Source organism: Dermacentor variabilis, chromosome 5 (genome assembly GCF_050947875.1).
Source record: "Dermacentor variabilis isolate Ectoservices chromosome 5, ASM5094787v1, whole genome shotgun sequence".
NCBI classification, from domain to species: domain Eukaryota; kingdom Metazoa; phylum Arthropoda; class Arachnida; order Ixodida; family Ixodidae; genus Dermacentor; species Dermacentor variabilis.
Genome location: NC_134572.1, coordinates 167,209,397 through 167,231,979, shown reverse-complemented (window position 1 = coordinate 167,231,979; position 22,583 = coordinate 167,209,397). Strand labels below are relative to the sequence as shown.

The 22,583-nt window shown below is 43.5% G+C and overlaps 1 protein-coding gene across 1 annotated transcript in view; it reads right to left on the bottom strand.

Annotated features, from left to right (window-relative positions):
* Tap42 (immunoglobulin binding protein Tap42) overlaps nucleotides 1-22,583 on the bottom strand; it is a 65,317-nt gene that overhangs the window by 32,519 nt on the left and 10,215 nt on the right. Inside the window, exons 4-6 of the mRNA XM_075693738.1 lie at nucleotides 18,622-18,770; nucleotides 8,485-8,593; nucleotides 818-887 (exon numbers count right to left, since the gene is read on the bottom strand). Of these exons, the coding sequence (XP_075549853.1) occupies nucleotides 818-887; nucleotides 8,485-8,593; nucleotides 18,622-18,770 (328 nt within the window). The remainder of the gene's footprint in view (nucleotides 1-817; nucleotides 888-8,484; nucleotides 8,594-18,621; nucleotides 18,771-22,583) is intronic.

The following is a 22,583-nucleotide window of genomic DNA, read 5'->3' as shown; positions in this document are numbered from 1 at the left end:
AGAAAAAGGTGCACGGCACCTCAAACGAAAAAGTGCAGGGGGTGGCGGCCTGCACCCACTCGCTGCAAGGTTCAAGGGTGCAGTGCACCGCGGCAGCACCTCGCCTTGCACCCCGTTCAATCGAGCACGGGGGTGCAGGGTGCACTGCTGCACCTCGGGGAATCGAGGGTCTAGGTGCAGTGCACCGTGGATAGGATAGGATGCAGAGAAACTTGGCTGAATCGAACAGACCTTTTGGCTCATAATGATGACAGTATGCTAAAGCAATGCTTTACCCTGGTTCCCTGGACAGGTGGTGCACGCGCAATTCATAATGCAAAGCTAAAGGGATTTATTTCCACAGCATGCATCGTCACGATGGCCAGTTACACACTGAACGTTGACTCGGGTTTGTCCGAAAGGCGATCAGGAAGCGGGAATTTCGAATATTTAAAAAAATAACTGTTGCACAGTAGTAAGAGATTGAATTTACAGGGGCTTTTCCCAATGCAAACACGCGCAACTCTGCCCAGTCCAACTAACCAGTTCAAGTTGTCCGTCAATTTGAATTAAGATATTTAGGGTCAGCCAGGGTCGCATTCTTGGGCCATCACTTTCAGGGATACTTTTGCGAGAGTTTGCAGCTAGCACCAGACGTGACAGTGATCTTGTCACAACGCGAAGTACGGTGCCTTGGTACAGTGCCAGGAATTCTGTCACCAGCAGGTCCCGATGCGTCCAGTGCTAGACACGCAAAATGTCACAAAAGTTCAAGCAGCCGTGAAAGTGAGCACCCACGAACGCTCAAGAGGCAAATTCAAATTGTGGTGCAACAAACCTTCAATGCTACGAAGTTCCTCGATAGAAGCGTTGACCCAATATTTAAGCAGGACATTGTAGTACTCCCTCTGGAAGAAAACGGGTAAAAAAGGTCAACTCAAGCGCACACACCATTAAATCACATGACAACATAGCTCAATACAGTGAAATTAGGATCAATTACTGTTTGGTGGTGTACAGAGTGAAAAGTCATGCAAGTCAAATACAGCCATCGGATTTGATAACCTGACACGCTGAGTTGCTTGTTGCATTCCAATCGCCCTAAACAATTACCCTGTACAAGTGAGTGGTGTGGATCAGAGAGCAAACGGGGTTAGCCAATTTTTCTAATTGACATTAAGAGAAAAAAAAAATGGAGCTGGGCAGGTCATGTAATGCGTAGGCTAGATAACCCGTAGACTATTAGGGTTACAGAATGGGTGCCAAGAGAAGGGAAGCGCAGTCGAGGACAGCAGAAGAGTAGGTGGGGCGACAAAATTAGGAAATTCACGGGTGCTGGTTGCAATCGGTTGGCGCAGGACAGGTGTTCGCAGCGAGAGGCCTTCGTCTTGCAGTGGACTTAAAATAGGTTGATGATGATGATGAAATTGACAAGGTAAGAGGGAGTGCACCAATGACTCTAGCAATCAAACATGAGTACTGATAATGGCTCCTGCAAGTTTCTTCCTCGCTCTGTTTTTGCGGTTTTCTGATAGACGCGCACCCCCTGAGTTTGCTTGCAGGTGCTCACATGTCACGTCTCGCTTTCATTATCGCCGTTTGCCCTGGGGCTGTATTCTCTAGCAATCCACTTCATTCCCCATTACTCTGGCCCTCTATCACTGGTTAAATATAAATTAAATTCTGGGACTTTATGTGCCCAAACCACGATTTGATTATGAGGCCTGCCACAGTGGGGGGTCTCTGGATTAACGTCGGCTGCCTGGGGTTTCTTTAATGTGCACCCAATGCATGGTACACAGGCGATTTTGCACTTCCATCATTGGTACAGATGTGGCTCGGCGGCCACCACACCGCCGCCTTCGCTGGAATCACATCCTCGGTGCAACTCGTGATAAAAATAGAAAATGAAATGAAGCTTTTGTAAATACAAGCCCGAGTTGGCCCCAACCTATTTAAAACAAAAATAAGTTGTGTGATAACAAAAACTTAGAGCGCTAGCAGGACGTAGAAAAAGAATCACACCACATGAGCTGTGTGTTTATTTTTCTACGTCCTGTGTGCTTTTAGCATTCTAAGTTTTTATAATAATGCATTACGAACCAGACCACTTATCCATACTTAAGAAGTTTTGTGTGAATTTTACTACATTGGTAAAGAATTATTTATGCCAGTTTATTCACGTGTTCAACAATAGACCATGTAAAAAACTGCACAGATTTAGAACTATTTTGTTGCTTTATCATCCCCTGAAAACATTTGCTTGTTTTTTACTTAAATATAAATAACTCTGAAGTCTTTAAATCGACGATAAAGAAATGTGACCCTGGGGAGATGCATTTGCAGAAGAAGATGCGATGCTCAAAGGGTCAATCTCAGCACTGGCAAACCTTCCCTAGCGGCGCACGCTGAAGCGAACTACGCACTTTCCTCAGTATGCTTTCACACTTTTAGTTACATTGGATCAAGTCGCATATTTCAAAATCAATTGCGAGCACCTCATCACCACCTGTGCCTGAACAAATGTGTGTGTGCAGGCCCTCTGAACAGCCTTGCAACTGTTTAGAAATGCTGGTACGATCGCTCATCACCTCTGGACGATGACATCCTGTAGTCAACTGCACATATAATGCTTACATTTTTCATTACATTACATTTTTCATTTTCATTTCCAACTTACATTTTTCGTTCCTAAACTCAGCTTACTTCTTATATTGCCATCCTTGGGCAATTGTTTTCTTTTTATTCTTTTTTTTTTCAATTAACTGTTCTGCCTAGATGCGTACTGATATACATGTATACTGTATCGCCCAACTGCCACACTCTCAAATGAGAGTAGCAGTATTGTAAATAAATAAATAATACTGTCGCAGTCCACTCAAACCCTGTTACAACAGAGTCACATTCAACACAAACATGCCACAAGTATACATGCCGATATTCTCGAAAAAGAAAAGAAAAATAATGTTATGAATCACGGCTGTGAAAAAAGAACACAGTTGTGACTGCTGCTTCTGGCTACAGTAGGACCAGCAAAAGTTTTTTTTTCAATTTTAGCAGCATGTCAGTGTCTTGTATTGATACATGAAACGTGAGCAACGGTAAGTCCTAACACATTTCTCACCGTTTTTAATATCCAACTGTGCAACTGCTGTGATCCCACAGGACTGGCACATTAGCTCACCATATGTGGGCCAGCCAAGCCGCTGGCCAAAATGCGTGTGCTAGCATGTGCTCTTTCAAGTTGCTTTTGCCAAGCATTTAAAATTTTTTTTCTACCAGAATAGTGTCAAGCTGCAAGCAAACAAATACATCCGCTCGACTCTAATCACTGGATACTGACCGAAGGTCCCACCCACAGCGCACAAATTTCTTAAAGAATTTTTTTTTTATCATGAAATCAGCCTTCGCCATATAATTAGAACTTGGCTGGTCATCATGCACACACCGAAGCCCAATGGTGACTGCAGTGGCGACTACAACAGCAGCAGTAGCATCTGTCTTGGCGGCACTTAGGCTGCAGCGAATGTGTTTAACACACGTCATCTCTTGTAGAAAGTACACATTTTTGGCCTACCCCAGAAAGACATTAAAGATAGAATTGTCATCATCATCATCATCATCAGCCTGGTTACGCCCACTGCAGGGCAAAGGCCTCTCCCATATTTCTCCAACAGCCCCGGTCACGTACTAATTGTGGCCATGCCGTCCCTGCAAACTTCTTAATCTCATCCGCCCACCTAACTTTCTGCCGCCCCCTGCTACGCTTCCCTTCCCTTGGAATCCAGTCCGTAACCCTTAATGACCAACGGTTATCTTCCCTCCTCATTACATGTCCTGCCCATGCCCATTTCTTTTTCTTGATTCCAACTAAGATGTCATTAACTCGCGTTTGTTCCCTCACCCAATCTGCTCTTTTCTTATCCCTTAACGTTACACCTATCCTTCTTCTTTCCATAGTTCGTTTGTAGCTCATAGAATTGTAGCTCACAATGAATCATTAGAGTATTTATCAGATTTTAACGTGCACCTCTTTTCCGATAAAATTAGCTTAAACATCACTTGGCCCAATGCAATCTGATACAAAACAAAAACCAAAATTCTGTTTGCGGTAGTCTACTGTCAGAGCCAGCCTAGCCAGTTGCCATCACCAGAGGGCAACCATAGATGCCAACAGAAAAAGTTCTCGCATAGCACGACGACGGTGATGCACCTCTTTCAGTCTGCTTATGAAAGCACATTAAAATGAGAACTTTTTGATGTGTTAAACTAGCGGCAACAAGTCGAGTCACGTGTTTTTGGTGTCCCGGAGAATTGCACACAGGAAGCACTAGCAAAGTAGTTTGTCTATAGGCGTGGTCCACCATCCCATTTGTACTTGTTGTGGAGTCATTTTATTGACCATTTTAGCGAAGCAGTTTGCTCTAGAGAAACGGGATGGCACTTTTGGCAGCACGCTGCACGTTGCCTAAGCAAAAGCGCACAAATATGAAGCCATTACCTCTGCTGCCCTGCTTTTGTACGATCAGCTGTGGGAAATACAGCTGGGTCTTCGCTAATGCATTGTGATCTATTTATGCTGCAAAATATCGAGCGGTGGTGTGTAGACGTGCACAGCAGTTGGCTGCAAAAATCTTGAGTGCCATATTAAGGAATGGAATGAATTTGGGTGTCCAAGTTCACTGACAGCTGCTACATAAGGCGTGCCTATGTTGCAGGCTCTTCACGATGCACGGCTTTTCTCAAGTAAGAAAAATATCACTCAACCGCCAGCGTTGTAGCGCTAACCTCCAAGGAAAAGACATCAACCCGGAATGACGGCACGAGCGAATACCGCTCGTTATACGGTGACAAAGGGAGTAGTGCCGCTTCTTGGCATATGGTAAGTTTCTCGTAAATCAACTACACACATCCACCCCAACTCACACACAAACTTACGCCCACTTTATTGCCAACGTATCAAGAGTAAGTGAATGGGAGCACACTTGAATCAATGTACCAAAGCATGGGTGACTGAGACAACATCGACAGCACACTAATGTGCGAAGCTGAATGTTTCGAAACAGTCTTCACAGTAAGCGAGTAACTAGCGGTAATATGCATTTGCTAAAAGCTACTGCAATGTACAGAACATCTACGATGCAAAACCTGTGCTTGCTGCTATCTCCAATTACCCCTATCCTGTGCCAACTGATTCCAATCAGCACCTGCAAATTTCCTAATTTCGTCGCACCAGCTAGTCTTCTGCCGTCTTCTACTGTGCTTCCCTTCTCTTGGTATCAATTCTGTCATCCTAATGGTCCAACGGTTATCTAATTTGCGTATTACATGACCTGCCCAGCACCGTTTTATTCTCTTAATGTTTATTAGAATAGTGGCTGTACTTATTTGCTCTCTGATCCAAACCGCACTCTTTCTGTCTCTTAAAGTTATGCCTAGCATTCTTCGTTCCATCGCTTTTTGCATGGTCCTTAACTTGTTCTCAAGCTTCTTTGCCAGTCTCCAATTCTCTGCCCCATATGTCAGCACCAGTAAAATGCACTGATTGTATACCTTCCTTTTAAATAGTAACAGTAAGCTCCCAGTCAGGAGTTCATGATGTCTGCCTTATGCGACCCAACCCATTTTTATTCTTCTGTGAATTTACTTCTCGTGGTCAGGATTCCCTGTGATTAGTTGACCAAGGTAGACTTACTCCTCCACAGACTCTAGAGGCTGACTTGCGATCTTGAACTCTTGTTCCCTTGCCCTGTTATTTATCATTATCTTTGTTTTCTGCATATTATTCTTCAACCCCACTCTTACAGTCTCCCTGTTAAGGTCCTCAATCATTTGTTGTAACTCGTCCACAGTGTTGCTGAATAGAACAATGTCATCGGCAAACCGAAGGTTGCTGAGGTATTCGCCGTCGATCCTCACTCCTAAACCTTCCCAGTTTAATAGCTTGAATACTTCTTCCAAGCACGCAGTGAATAGCACTGGAGAGATTGTGTCTCCTTGTCTGACCCCTTTCTTCATAGGTATCTTCCTACTTGTGTAGAATTAAGGTGGCTGTGGAATCTCTGTAGATATTTTCCAGGGTATTGATCAATAAGTGCAAGATATCAAATACACTATGGACATGCGCGTGTTCATAGACAGTGATAAAGTGCTGTCAGAGAGTGATGATTATGGACATTAAGTAAATAAATTTACATTTTGTGAAGGCAAAGTTTGATGGGTTTTGTCCTTTCTATACTGTCAGATTCGGAGGCATGCTACATTTTTCTTGCTAAAGAATCGGGTGCACGCTCAATTCTGGACAGGTTAGAATGAAGGAAAATACTGCCAACTGAATCAGCGGTGCATTTCAGTATTATTTCTGCCTCTTGTTTTATTCGACTTGCTAGATAATTCCAACCAATTTCATTGGTCCGATCAGGGTCTAATTAGCAGATGTCGACTGTATTTACTTTGCTGTAACTGATACAGTCTCGGATCTTACAATTTCCGCTTCAGTAGAGCATCAAAACAGCAAAACATTCAATAAAATAAAACATGGCCAACCAACATTTTATATTTACTTCGCTATATCAGATAATTCATTACATACAGTCGAACCCAACCATATTGAACCCATTTACATCAGCTTATCCCTTACATCGAGCAATTTCTAGCACTGTAAAGTTATAATGTGAATATATGGCAAAAAATATGGTTACATCCAACAAAAATAATAGCCACTACCGATAGAGCCCATTTCAAGAGCGCGAAACTGTGGCAGAAGTTGGCTTTTCCACGACAGCCGAACAAACTGCCACTGCCCCCTCGAAAAAAGTGGTTTAGCCTCACTGCACCTGTGTGGCTCTACTGTGAAACTGCACTGTGGGCAATTACACCTCCCTCCTTCCCCCCTAAAAAAATTTGCCTGGCTTGCCCTGCAACCCTCACTCATACAGCCAATCAGTTATAACGCTAAAGCGTTGAGGGCCCCGAGTCATAGAAAATCTGTCGTCTGCATCCGGCGTTGGACGTCACTTCGATAAAAAGAATTTTGAACCCCACATACGCAACCACGCAGGCCCCCCATACGGCACAAGGAAATTACTGAATTTAATTTCTCAAGGTAAAATACATTGAAAAATCATAAAGTACAACATACACACAACCTACAGACATGATCGCGTTGGATTGTAATTTGAATATACGAGAAAACATAATTCTGTTACGGGAGAATTTAAAAAAAAACACACCAAAACCCCTTTTCCAGTGTTTCTATCATTCATAGAGTGGCCATGGCCTCCCAGACTTGCGCGAGCAAATCTCAAAGTTCATACAGTGGCACGCGCAGTTCCTTGCAACATCTGCAGATGGCGCTCGCCTCCACCGCATCGTAGCCCATGCAAGACTTTCTATTTCTATTTCAAAGGCGAGTTTCTATCAGAAAGCTCGCCTTTGTGCATAGCATTTGCCACAAGCGTTTCCAGGTAAACATTACAGTTATATAAGCTGCAGCTGCCAGGAAGCATGAGAAGCACTCGGGGATCTTTCAATGCTATCGCGTTCCACTCTTCAAGGTGAAGCTTAAGCGTACTCTAAATTTTTCATCTTCCTTGTGCTTTTGAGGCTAGATTCGCGCCATTGTTTATTGGGTTATTTTCGCAAATGTCTCCTTTTTTTGCACGATGACCAGTGGGAAGCAGCAGAATAAGTCATCCACCGTGACGTTGGAAACCATTGAGTCGAGTGCTGCGACATATGAAATCTGACATCATCACAGCATCTATGCTCACATTTAGTAGAATACGATCCAAAACTGCTTCCATTCTGGCAGTTCCTGTGGTGCCAATGACACAGTTAAAAGTGTTCTGACGAGTGCAACGAAGCCGTCGCCAGTTCACACGAAATTTGGAGTGAGTTTTCAGCATTTCCAGAAGCCATTGACAGGTCTGCAGCCAACAAGTTTGTGTGCTCGGTGACATCTTATATCTTCACGACGTCGGCGACTTCATCGCCGATGTCACGAATCAGGACGCGAGTGAAGGGAACAGTGAGGAAAACTCTGATCCTGTGCCCACCTGCTCCAGCGTGATGACTATGCTCGCTCTGTACCAATGCGAAGCTGGATGGATGTGGCCTTAGCCGCTCAGAGTTCTTCGACAATGTGTGAAAAATACCTGCTCTTCCAGGCAACGAAGGTATTTAAGGATAAGAAAATTCACAACTATTTCATGCTACAGTAAACCAACAGTAAGTAAATTTCGTCAATAAAGTGCTGTTATATATGGTACATGCTGTTACACTGTCCAGTCCTTTCAAATGTTTATATTGAATTATGCCCTATATCAAACTAGTCAACATCTTCTCGTGAATTTGATATAACAAGGTTCGACCGTGTCTGTTCTTTACACCGAGGTTAGACTGTAAATACCAAAGTTAGCCGAACTTGCATGTCGCAATGGGCTCAAAGTGTGCACCATTTCTGTGGGCACCAGCAGGTTTTATGTAGTTGGCTGCTGCACGTACCAAGACCTCATCATCCACCGTGGGGCTGTTGATAAGGTCCTTAAGCTGTCGTTGCCGCTCCTCCATTGCCTTCTGTTCCGTGAAGCGGGCTATCTTCTCTTTCCGCTTCCTGGACAAGGATAAGCATAAATATTTCAACAGCGGGTCACCACTTGTGCGATTTGCAAACATATTGAATGATAGCCACGGAGTTTTCTACAGAAAAAAAGAAAGCATTAGGGGGAACTCTGGCACTAGTGGCTACGTGAGCACCAATCATGGAGGTTCAGCCCGCATGAGAATGATGGTTAGTACATGAATTTGCCTAAACTTGGCTTCGAACGACTTTGTGACTGTGCAAATTGATAATTGTCAATGAAATAGCGTATTAGAAATGCAAGAATTCAGATATTACGCATGCACGCAGAGTCTGTAGGATTGCTTCACAATTTGGCCCAATAGAGGCAGGTAGACAGCATAGTAAATAAAGCCACAAGAACGTCTCAAGTTACAAGCACAAAATCAGACAAGCCCATGTAGTAAGCATTATTTCCATGCTAGCTGAACAATCGCGGCACCAGAGTTTCTTCAAGCAATTTTAGTAGGGAACTCTATGATGATGAGACTACCGGACACCTTAAGTCTTTCTGTACAGAAGACGAGCTGAGTTTGTCAAGTCCGTGCTTGCAAACAAGACTAGCGACAAGCCCAACTCAACCAGGACTGTCTTGTTTTCAATGCAGCCCTCAAGACTATCTAAGCTCGTCCAATGCTCTGTGGTTGCAGTAAACAACACACCATTCCACAAGGAGAGTGCTGAAGAATGAACTTGTGACCACGCAGCCAAATGTGCAGTGAAGGCCAGTTTCGTTTTAGCCTGATAAGCTTTTTTGTAATAAACTTAAAGGGCCCCTGAAACGGTTCGGACAAATTTTGTAGACGCGTAGGGTACAGATAAAGTTAATCATTCGCACTACAATTTGGTCACCACAATGGCCAAACACGCCCTTGCATAATATGAAGATTGAATTTCTTATTAATTTCCATCAAATGCCAAACTACTGCCCACTACATATTTAAGTGGAATAGTACATCACTTAAAGGGCCCCTGAAACGGTTTGAACAAATTTTGTAGACGGGTAGGGTACAGCTATAGTTAATAATTCACACAACAATTTGTGTGAAGCGTCTCATATTAAGAGAGCTACGGACAATTACAAGTTACCCTCCTCCATTGTCATGCATTTTCTCTGCAACTCATTTGCCGAGTGATCGGGGCTAAGCTCCGCCTTCAGTGGCTCTGTGTCATGATGGCACGTCGTGCTGTCGACTTCCGGTTCTCTATGAGCAAGCGAGCGAAGCCTCTCCAAACTCTCTGCCAGCTGCTTGGCAGTCGACCCCAAGCAAGTGCTATCGAAACAGTGCATGTTGCGAGCATTCTGTCGCAGTGCCGAACGTGTCTGGTGTTCCGGCAACCACAGGCAAGCTGGGCGTTTCGACGGATGGCTGGAGGCATAAACTCAAGCTGATGAAGGAACTTTAGCGTAGATGTACTTGAGCGGCCTGATCGGTCTGCACGGTCCAGCCACTTGTTGGCGCAGAGCTTAACCAGCCAAACAAAGCGCTAATATTGCTCTAACCAAGTGTTACTTTTGACCACCTGAGTTTCTTGAACGTGCCCCCAATGCACGAGACATGGGCGTTCTTGCATTTCACCCCATGGAAATGTGGTGGCTGCAACTGGGATTTGATCCCACGAAATTGTGCTTTGCAGCACGCCATAGTCGCTAGGCCACTGCGGCGGGTACACACAAGCAAGCAAAGTGTACCAGAATATAAGGCAGTGTGTACACTAATTACATCACATGTTACATTTAAATTGCAAGACACCAACGTGATTGTGGAAAGACATGCGAGACACATACAGTCAAGCTCACTTATAACAATATTCAAGTGCCAAGAAAATCTCATTGTTATATCCAATAACTGTTATAACAGGTTCATACGAAAAAAGCACAGGCGACAAACATTCAAACATTTGAATTAGAAAGAAAGAAGTATGGTCAAGCCCACTTAAAGCAACACTGGTTTTAACAATACTCAGATGTAATAATGAGCAGGACTGTGAAATTTTGTATGTGCTCTATCGTAAACTAAACCCTACTACAATGTACCCATGCCACACTAGCAGCTATAATTAAATGTGATCACTGGTTGTCTGTACTGAAAAGAAAAGGAATGCAAATTCAGGGGGCGGGGGGGGGGGGGTGAGAAAATGCCACCCGCTTTGCCACCCATACTTTTTTGCCATTACTTTGCCCGTCTCCCTTCCACCCCTCCAACATTGGTGAAAAGGTGAGACGGGAGAGGGAGGGCGAGGCCAGCGATGCAACATAACGAAGGTGTGCCAGTGGGGTTGTTCAACAGAAGCAAGTGTGGCAAAGTCGCGTTTTTTTTTTCCATATTTTTGTTAAAGCATTTTGCGTCCTTTTTCTTTTCGATGCACGCACCCAGTAGCCAGATGTAGTTGTTATACTAACTGATAATGTGGCATTGGGCACTGTAGAAATCGGTGCATTTTGCCACAGAACACATATAAAAGTTGATGGTGCATCAGCTGCACACTGTTGTATTCATTATACTGTTAGAACTGATATTGGTGTAAGTGGGTTCCACTGTATGTAGAGTCAAACGCACTTCTAACAATACTGGTTTTAACAATATGTTGGATATAACAGTGAGCACTAGTGACATTGTGATTTTTGTGTGTGTTCAGTAGTTACATAAACAGCTTACCAGGATGCTTCTAGATATTCCTACGCTGCGTTATTGGTTTTAGCAATTAAATCTGGCTATTCGGTGTGTCTGAGTCGAAAAGAGAAGGAACACAAAATCCTGAAAAAGAAATCAAACAAAAATAATGCGAGCCTCACATTCATCTGCATGCCACAGCACAGATAATTAAATAAGAGAGCATTTTACTTATATATTTCTGCTGTAGAAAAAGAAGATTAATTTTCTTAGCTCTTTTTTTCTAAGCACTAATCGATCATCGTATGTCACCTTTCTAACACAATCTTTTTCACTTGGTCTTGCTTTATATGATGAATAGAACCGCTTGCATGTAAAAAATAATTCAGTCTTTATTACAAGATTTTTCTACATCTTTAATGTGGCAGCATTACATGGCTCATGAGGCAGAAAATCTGGTGTAGTTGTCGGCATTGGCGTGACCAAAGACATTGAGCCCTCAACCTTTGGTGTTAATGAAGGTGAAGTTAATTAAGGCACAATTAATTAAGGTAGAGCTAAGGCACTCGAACCCAGGGCCTTTCATGGGAGTCGAACCAACAACCTTTGGTGTTAAGGTGAAGTTAATTAAGGCAGAGTGAAATGAGGTACAGTTAATTACGACGCTCAAATCCACGACCTTCATTGGGAGTCGAACCCTCGACCTCTGGTGGGAGTCGAACCCACGACCTTTTGTTGTGGCATAATGTCTAAGCATTGTGCGGTGGTTGCAATGCTTTCGCATTCATCCACGTAGAGATAACTACGTGGCCCTTGAATTTTTTTCACCATTCTTTTACGGAGTAAAAAAAAAAAGGCTGAGGAGCAATGTTAAATCAGTTTATAGTGGCAGAATACTTCAAAATTCTGTTTGTACTTTCCTGGCAGATGCCAGTAGATTATTAACAGTGAAAATGAGGCACAATATTGCATATAAAGCATAGTGCTTATGAGATTGCTCTGACATGTCCTTTGGGTTATTTCGATGCACCTTCACAGTATCACTCAAGTGCCCAAGTTGCACAATGGTTAGCATGTAGAACTCACATATGCAAGGACAAGAGCTTAAATTCCAGTGACGGTGGTTTTGCACAGAAGACAAAGCTGCAAATGAACAAGTAGCCTGACAACAACAAGGCTTACTGTCCTTTTATTTTATTGCACTCACACAATATCGCACACACATGTCCAAGCAAGGGAGAGTTACAGCATGCAGGAGTGGGACTGCCCAAGTGATTTTGGAGCAATTTTCGGAGCAAGTAAAATTGCGTTTTGTAGCTATCTGGAGCAGATAAAATTTCACTCGAAGCAGTTTGGAACAAGCTAATCAGAATCTTGGTAGAATAGTAGAATATGGAAGCGCACTTCAAAACCACGAGAAAACAGAATAAACCAACAAGAAGCGCGCAGCACAAGCGCACTTTGTAGCTATAGCGTACTAGAATATAGAAAAGTGGGTGGAGTGGCCGCACGGTGCATGCTTTCCTGTAAAGCCGAAAACATCCTTGGCACTACGATCGAACTAGTATTTATTCCCGCTCCTACACTCATGATGATAGCGGAAAGTGTTCTCAAACTATGTGGTCCAATCAAATCATGATTTCTGGGTCACGATATGTCATACAGCCATAGCCATATGTCATAGCCATATGTCATAGAGCCACACAGCCACAATCATCCCTGGGCTGGTATAACACAAAACTACTGTAATCTGTTTTTATGACGGTAACGATTATATGGACACTCCAGGCGCATCTGTGCCATCATTGTTGCCCTGATGTTCCGTGTAAAGTCCAGGGGTGATAACACTGTCGATGACGGTATGCTGTATGTGCGAGTGAAAGTGTGCGAGGGTAAACGAACAACGGCGGCTCAATATTGCGCGTGTAAAGGAGAAAAACGAGAAGGAACCGTGCCATCTTACGTTTCGTGCAAGGTACCGGAGGAGGGGAGGGAGGGGGTTCTACTCCGGTGGCTGCTGCGTATGGCGCAGCCTATCTTGAGAGCAATATGTGATGGCAACAGATTGCAAGTGCTGATAGCTTCATGAGTACTGTGTTTTCGCCGCTTAGTTTGTGTTGAAGCGAGGCAGCACGAAGATCAATTCGCTCGCTGATGCTGCCGCGTTTCCTCACTCCAGCATTTCAACAGCAAGTTTCTGCAGTCATCTAGTGAGTTGTGTTTATGTCTGCTTATGCATGCGTTAATTTAGTAGTAAACAAATCTTTACAAGTTCATATGGCCAACAGAATTACTATGCTTACTTTGTACAGCTGTCTACTATATTTTCTATCGCAATCGATGCTTCGCTTTTCGAGCAAAACTGTGACATTTTATTAAAAATCTGCCATTAGCCCTTCGTGATAGGTCAAGACGACTCAGGCCTCAGCCATACAGGCATAAAACAGATTGGAATAGTTTTATGTTAGATCGGCCCTGGGGAATGAGATGCCCACCTGCTAAACCCGCTGCAACATGCATCACCCTAACATATAGTTCGCTTGCAAGCGCGCTCAGCCTAATTTTCATTGTTTTGCGCCTCAGCTCAGCCAACTCGACCGTATTCTAGACTTGCTGACAACTTTTCTTGGCTATGAAGCAAAATCTACGGGGGCAGAGCTGTATTTGTACACAATGTAGTCTGGATGCACTCAGCAGCACTTTCATCGACCTCGCACAACCTCTTTACTTTAGTGAAGGCAGGTACAATTAATTCGGCGTGAATCAATCATACTTATTCACATCCGATAAGTACCAAGTTCCTGAAGAGCGAGAAACGTAACCTGTGTCGGACGTCCTAAGCAGCCGTATGGCATCAATCAGGACTTGGATACGTAACCTATGCTGGCGTTGGTATAGCTGGCACAGCAGTCAGCTCACTCGCTCATTTGTACATGCCGAAGGTTGTGATTTCCCGATGAGTTCACTCGGTTTCTGCGTAGACACTGCAAACATTTGTTATGTGAGCTTCAACAGTCTTCTGCTGCTCAAGTTGGTCAACAGCCTCTCAGGGCAGTTGAATGGTGGGACAGCAAGCGACAACCACTCACCAGAAGGCATGGGCGCCATTCTGCGTTTGAGGAATGTGCAAAACGTGCGACTGTCTCGGGCGTGCAAGAACTCGAAAGAGGAAACTAAAAATACAACAAAACACCAGTACCTGACTGGTGAACGTTACATACCATTCCAAATTAGGTCCTGCAGAAAAAACAAAAAAATAATGTTGTCTGTTTACCATGTAAGAAAATGTGAACAAAACTGCGGCGACTACTTCCAGCAGCGGTAAAATAGGCATGCTTTGTTTCCGTAGCCTTCGCTTTAACACTCTAAATACAGCCACCCTGGCTGTGCCGACAGAAGCGACAATAGTCGAGAGTGGCCACATGCATGCTGGCCACTTGCCGGAAGCGTGGTAAATTCCAGTATTAAAAGAGCGAAAAATTGTAAAAGCTGTGCAGGAGGCGCGATCGGACACTGTGTGGAATGTGAATGGCTGCACTTTCCTTCAGAGAACGAATCTAGTCACTGTTTGCTTTAACTGCCGAAGCACACAGGCCGGAGCCGTTATGGTGCAGCATGGCACAACTTCGGTCGATTTTCTGTGTTTGGAGCAGTTTGGCGCAGGAATTTGCATTCATATCAAGATGGCACGATCAGCGCAGGAGTCCCACACCTGAACATGAGCACATACAAAAGGAACACAGAAAAATCTACAAAGGTAACAAAAATATAATCTTAAGACAGTCCAGAAAATGCATCATGCGGGCAGTTGGAACCAAAGGAAATTTCAACGTAAGGCATTCTAATCGCTAATTGTTTCCAGGAAAACAAGTATTTAAAGCAGTTAGTTTGTGAAATATTTATTTAATGCACTGACTGTGTTTATGACTGGATACAACTTGCATTTTTATCAATATTCATCTGGTACAAAAATAAGCACACACTTTTTTTTTGCTTAGTGTTTTACACAACACGTCGTTTATTTCTACATTAAACTCGGAGGTACCAAAACAACGAAGTGATTAAGAGGCACACCGTAGTGGGGGATTCCGGAATAATTTTGACCACCCGGGGTTCTTTAACGTGCATCCAATGCACAGAATACGAGCATAACTGCATTTCGCCCCCATCAAAATGTGGCCACAGCGCCTGGAATTTGATACCATGACCTTGTGCTTAATAGCACAATGTCGAAGCCTTTAAGCAACCATGGCGGGCGTCATTTATTTCTTCTCTAATGCTCAAACAAATGTACTTATTTGTAATAGCTTAATTTCTCTCATGAGCTTTCTTCAAAGTGTCAAGTAGAGGCTGCTGCAGATATCCATAGCATTCAGCTGTACTACAGAGTGCGTTCTTTGAACAATGCATCTTATTTTGAAGCACAGACAAAAAAAAGTATATTTGCTAGTTTAACTGTATATATTATATGAGCTTTTTATTATAATTATAAATATTTTGACAAGTAATGAGCACAGCAATGTATGCAGAAGACTGGCAAAAAGCACTAAAAGGGACAAATAGGAGATACTGCAGTACAGTTAAACCTCAACATAATGAAATTATCAATATAACAAAGCATTTTTCTAAAAAGCTTTCTATAACTTGTCCACAGAACACCACCAATATTGAACCTCAATATAACGAACTATGTTTATACACAATTTCAATATTACAAAAATTTCACTGTTGGCGCAAAGAAATACAAAGATAATAAATGGAAATGGAAATGGAATGCAGATAGTAAAAATTATGTGGATCCCATGCACTGTGGGAATCGATGTAAGCAAAACTTTCCGTGCTCCCTGATTTGAGAGATGATAATTTGCAGTGATGTTGATGGCGAATGTTTTAATTTTTTAAACGTTTAGTCCAACACAAAAGTGGCAATTTGATGTTAAACGTTACTTTGTATGCAACACTGCTGTTTGTCTGCATAGTACACAGAACACGCAGCGAGACGTGCCTGCTGGAGGCGTTGTTGCATGCCTTTGTTCATAACCTTTACAAAAATCATTGCTACACAGGATTCGGCTCGGCGTTGCTTTCACCCGTCGCTACGCACACCTCATCGGCCAATCGAACAGCCCTGATTGTGTACACTGCCAGATGCCCGAAACACTGCAACACGTACTGTGCGACTGCCCAGCATATATGCTGGAGCGAAGGACGTTAGACAGTTTCTTAGCCAGTGTTGGCAGGCAACTACTGTCGGAGGAAGCTATCCTCGGCCCATGGCCTGACACTGCAATTTCAATGCGTGCAACAAAAGTATTGTTGGAGTTTCTGCAGGACACCAAGCTCGACGAGCGGCTCTAGCGAGGCAACTGTCTCATGTACATAAGCACTCACCACTTCTCTTATCATCATCATCCATTCCAATACTTTCACTCCCCTTCCCTCTTCCCCAGTGCAGAGTAGCAGACTAGAGCGCACTAGCTCAGGTCGACCTCTCTGTCCTTCCTATCAATAAATTCTATTCATTCATTTATTGACAAGGCTAACATTTTCACTGCCTCACATGGCACACCGCATCGTGGCAGAAGCATTAAACTTGAATTAGATAATGGGACTGCACGTGCCAAAACCACAATTGGATTATGAGGCATGCCGTAGTGGTGGAATCTAGATAATTTTTCACCCGTTAGTAATGTACCACTGCATCTAAATACACAAGCGTTTTTGTATTTCACCCTCATTGATTTGCAGCTGCCAAGGCCTTGATCGAACCCGTGACCTCGAGCAGCACCACAGCTGCAAAGCTACTTCAGCGGGCACAGAAGTGCTGATTTGATGTGTGGCCACTTCCATGTGTGCCACCTCGAGACTATGGTGCCTTACGGCGGCTTTGCATTTGCACGCCCTGCGTCAGTTGTCCACTTGACAAATTTGCATGGTGTTTATTTTACAGAAATAGCAGAAATGTACAGTACCATACTGTACCTCGAACTTAGACAACCACTTCGTCTGCAACTGCTCTTATGTCTAGTAGCAGCATTCTCTTGTCCTCCATGTATGCAAACGAAGAGTGGCAAGGCTGTTACTCACTCGTTTCGCGGCTGCATCAGTTGTACCCATTCTCTGTTTGCTCTCTCTACCATTCTATTCATCTCCCCGCCAGACTGTTGCACGTTAGTACAAACGTAAGCGCTGCAGTTTCTGAGATGGCCTGGCATCATGTGCGCTGTCTTCCCCGCATGATTAGTGCTTGAGGTTGCATAATCTCGAGTTTCAGACACGCACTGCAGAACAAGCATTTGCTCCCCACTACGGGCACTTTTCCCGATAATGTCGTCCCTCTGCAGGAGACACTATAGCCACAGATACAGAGTGGACGTGAAGGCGTGGCTGGCTTCACTTCGTACCACCAATGTGAAGCTGTTGCTGACGTGGCATAGCACCATACCTTTTGTTGCCGAATCTACAATTCAACTAAAAGAATTTTTTTTCTCATCCCAATTTGTTTTTTCCCCCGATATCCAGGTAATTCTAAAAACTTTATGGCCTCTTCTGTGCAAGAAAAAACCATTGGAGACAGTTTTTGTATAAAAGGTCAAATTTCAGCATAAAAAAAGTTTTGATATATTAAAGCAAATTCCTGATTCTACCAACTTTGTTATATATAGGTTTAAGTATATCCACTTTGTGCTTATCTACCAGTAGCGGTCCCAGTCTTAACTGAAGGCATAAGAACTGCCAAAGAAAATTATCGCACAGATCAATTGGCACAGCAGTTACGAGTGCATAACGCAGATGTTTAAGCGTTAGCTGTGGTCAGGACTAGGCGTTTACTGTCCCACACTCGACCTCACCAAATCGCTTGGAGATCTGAGGGCCGTGTTTTCTCCATGACATTTTAGTATAAAGGATGTTTAAATGTCTCGTTTAAATTACTAAGCTCCTCTGCAAATACCCAAGTGCTCGCCTGCTTTGACAGCATACACTAGAAGCAATGCCGCGATGTTAAGCACCATCTGGTTAATGTGGGATGGCAGAAAACGCCCGCACTGCCACTAACTCACAATGGGAAAGGTGAAACATGACTGCACCGCAGCAAAACTTCCATATTACTGCAGGCACAATCGGTGGGTTCCGTTGCTCCTGATGCACGGATGGCAACGCCATCTGGTGGTGTTGCAGGGAACTAAGCTTTGTGTCATGTGACCAAACTCCTCTCTCATTGGTGGAAGCACATGTGACATGGTGTGCACTTCCACTAATGGAAGAAGCTTATAGTCGCACAGGCATCCAATGATCTTGGTGTGCAGCCATGGTCTCGGCGGCAGACAGCGGCGCCAACAACACTGACAGCATGAAACTGAAGAACGAGTTAAGAAAAGATTATGCTTCAAAAGAAAAATAACGAACCTGCAGGCATCCAGAAGGCTGTCTGTTTCAGACTTCTTCGTACCAGACGCCGGCTTCTCGTCGGGCACCTCCTCGTCCTTTGTTTCAGGCAATTCGTAGCTGGTGACTCCATATTGCCGACATCGCGTTAAGAAATCACGAAAGTAAACCTGTCCCACCAGAAGCAGTACAATGCACATTAGTCTGGAGTGATTAACAAGCCACTAGAGTAAAGTTTAATGGAGAGCACTGTGGTTGCCGTCTAAGTCAGTCAGTAAAAAGCTTCAATTGAGACATTATGCTGTTAGAAAGATAATTGCTGACAATCATTTTACACTGGCTGTTGCAGGAAAGTTAGGAACTCACAAGCTCAGATGTACAGCTTATGTCATTTCATTTATGTTCTCCTTAAAACGCCCAGGGGACGTATTTTGCAGCGATCACTTTCGATGACAGTGTCGCGTCTGCGATAGTATCTGCGATAGTCTGGCATGTGCTGATTGGCTGGTTGAGCAAAATCGGATGACATAGTGCTCAACCAGCCAATTGGCTCATCCGATTTTGCTGAAACAGCCCATCAGCGCACGCCGATGGCCAAGGCGTGGCAAGGCGATAGTATCGCCAAAAGTAATCGTTGCAGAATACATCCCCAGAAGTATTACATAAGTTGGCGCTTTATTCCTAGTGACGAAATCAGAACGTAAAAAACAGAAAAAGATAAAGAAATAAGGAAAAAGCCACTATCACAAAAAACGATAAACATTGCGTCACTAGGGCAAACAAATGAAAAAAAAACAATGCAAGTTGGAGTAGGGGAGGTGTATGCTTAGAACAAGTGGCAGAAGATGGAATAACAGCCAACTTCATCAAAGTCAGAGGAGATATGCCTGAAAAGCATGCGTCCCTTTATACACAATGCCTCACATCTTTAAGTGTACCAGATAGCTAGAATAATGCCAACATTATCGAAATCCATAAGAAGGGACATGTTACAGAATTCAAGAAACAAAGACCCAATAACTTGCTTTCAGCATTGCATAAAATACTCACCAATACAATGCCCAAATGAATAAGGGCAACATTTGTTTTCAATCAACCAAGAGAACAGGCTAGCTTCAGGAAGGGATATTCTACAATGGATCACATCTATGTCATCAATCAGGCAATTGAGAAATCTGCAGAGTACAATCAACCTTTCTATATGGTTTTCATATCTTATGAAAAGGCATTTGATTCAGGTGAGATACCAGCAGTCATGGAAGCATTGCATAATCAAGGAGTACAGGAGGCATACGTGAGTATCATGGGAAATACTACCTACAAAGATTCTACAGCTACCTTGGTTTCTCCACAAGAAAAGTAGATAACTATTTTTTTTCTTAAGTTAGGGGGTTTTACCTGCCAGAACAATAATCTGATTATGAGGCATGCTGTAGAGAGGGACTCTGAATTAATTTTGATTATCTCGGGTTCTTTAATGTGCACCTATACCGAGGTACATGGGTTTTTGCATTTTGCCTCCCCCCCCAACCCCCAAAATGCAGCCGCATTGGTCGGGATTTGATCCCGCGACCTCATGCTCAGCAGCGCAACACCAAAGCCACTTGGCAACCACGGCAGGTAGAAAATTATTTATCACCAAATGGGTCGGGCAAGGAGACACAATCTATCCAATTCTATTTATTCACTGCATGCTTAGAAGAAGCATTCAAGCTATTAGACTGGGAAGGCTTAGGGATGAGGATCGTCAGTGAATACCTCAGCAACCTTTGGTTTCCAGGTGACATTGTCCTGTTCAGCAATACTGGAGACGAACCACAACAAATGACTGAGGAAATTAACCAAGAAAGTGCAAGAGTGCAAGTGTAAAGAGAGAGAAAGTGTAAATGCAGAAGACAAAGATAATGTTCAATAGCCTGGCAAGGGAACAAGAATTCAGGATTGCCAGTCACCCTCTAGAATCTGTACAGGAGTACTTTGATCTAGGTCAATTACAGCGGATCCTGACCATGACAAGAAAACTTACATAAGAATAAAAATGGGCTGCCCAAATCCTGTCTGGGAGCTTAACACTGTTATTGAAAAGTGCACAATCATTCCATTCTACCAGTGCTAACAGATGGGGCAGAAACTTGGAGGTTAACAAAGAAGCTCGAGGACAGGTTAAGGACAGCGCAAAGAGCAACAGAACGAAAAATGTTAGGGGTAACATTAAGAGACTAGAAAAAAGTGGTGTGAATGAGAGAGCAAACAGGGATAGCCGATGTTCTGGATGACATTAAGAGAAAAAAGATGGAGATGGGCAGGCCATGTAAAGCATAGGGCAGATAAGTGGTGGACTATTACAGTTACAGAATGGCTACCAAGGGTAGGGAAGCGCAGTCTAAGACGGCAGAAAATTAGGTGGGGTGATGAAACTAAAAAATTTGCAGATGCAAGTTCAAATCAGCTAGCACAAGACAGGGGTAATTGAAGATTGGTAGGAGAGGCCTTCATTCTCAGTGGACATAAAAAATGGGCTGATGCTAATGATGATGTTTAGGAAGATTAGGTAAGATGGCTAGTTAACATAAATCTGAATTACTTAGAGTAAGTGCACAAAGCCATGTTTTCTGGGATCAAGGCAGAATAGTGGTTTTCTGGGAGTCTGTTCTAGTGGGCTATTGCACCTAGGAAGAATGAAATGTTCATTGCAGATCCGGGTGATGATGCAGGCTATGGGATGACTGTGGTTCAAGCAGGAAGATGTTTGTAAGGGTGGATTTAACAGGGAATTCCTAGAGTGCTGGTGGTAATAAAAGGAGTGAGGCAAGCAGAGGCAAGAGATAACTGTCAAACCTTGATATAACACGGGTCCTATCAAATAATTATTCGATATACAAAACTAAATCTAAAATGTACTTCAAGATGGTGGTTAGTCGGGTTTGCTAGTAAGACATAGTACTACTGCAAAACTAAAATGCTTATTGCAAATGACAGTCTTGCAATCCCAGTAACACCTCCAATGGAACTTTTCACTGATGACTGCATCATGTACAAAGAAATAACTAACCCTTCTAATTGTCATGACCATCCTGTGCTATCTCGACATCTTCAGTTGGTGTGACACATGGCTCATGATGTCAATAAATGTAAAGCAATGAAAATAACATGAAAACCAATCACTCCAATATATGCAGCCAACTCCTTAAACCTTCGAGTGTCGGGTTTCTCAGAGGTGAAGCCCTCCAAGTGTCGGGTTTTTTCTTGGATATATAAAACGAACCCAATGGTTTATTTTTGATTATGCAGAAGCGAAAAAATGACATGGATAAAGCCAAATACCACTTTGGTATGGTTTTCACATTTCTATCTCCGTTACCTAGTTTAGTTTTGAAGCACGCATTTCGGCGATGGCAATGGCACTGCCTTGTCAGGGTCACTATTCGATGCAGTCAAAGTTGCCTCCTCCTCAGATGACAAGTTGTCATCTTCCAAGTCTGAGCTTGGCTCATATTCAGAGCAGCCTCTACAATCAGCAGTTCAAGGGCCTGCCCGAGGAGTCGTCTCGCCTTAGTATGAGTGCGAGTTGGGTGCCGGTTAGTGTGAATGGAAGCAACTGTGAACGTGAAGTGTAAGCATGAGTACGGACAAAAAGGCTGGTGAGTGGGTATACACTTATTCTGCCAACCTATTGTTACGCCAACAATTCAAAACATACCCTGCTTATGGACCTGCTCATGCGTCCTCCCCGTACAGATCATCATTTAAAGGTTGCAGTATCACACTTCAGGACCTCTCAGCACTTTCCTCCCCTTGTGACTGGACCCCTTGTGACTGGAGCCACCGTGAACGATATCACCTGCCTGCTGCCATTGTTTCAATCTTTGATCCCTAAGCCATGAACTCCATCTTAATTGATCACCTTGTATATCAACCACTCATGTAGACTATCACTTTTTAAGTCCACACACTCCTCCCGGAAATGCCTGATTGGCCCAGAG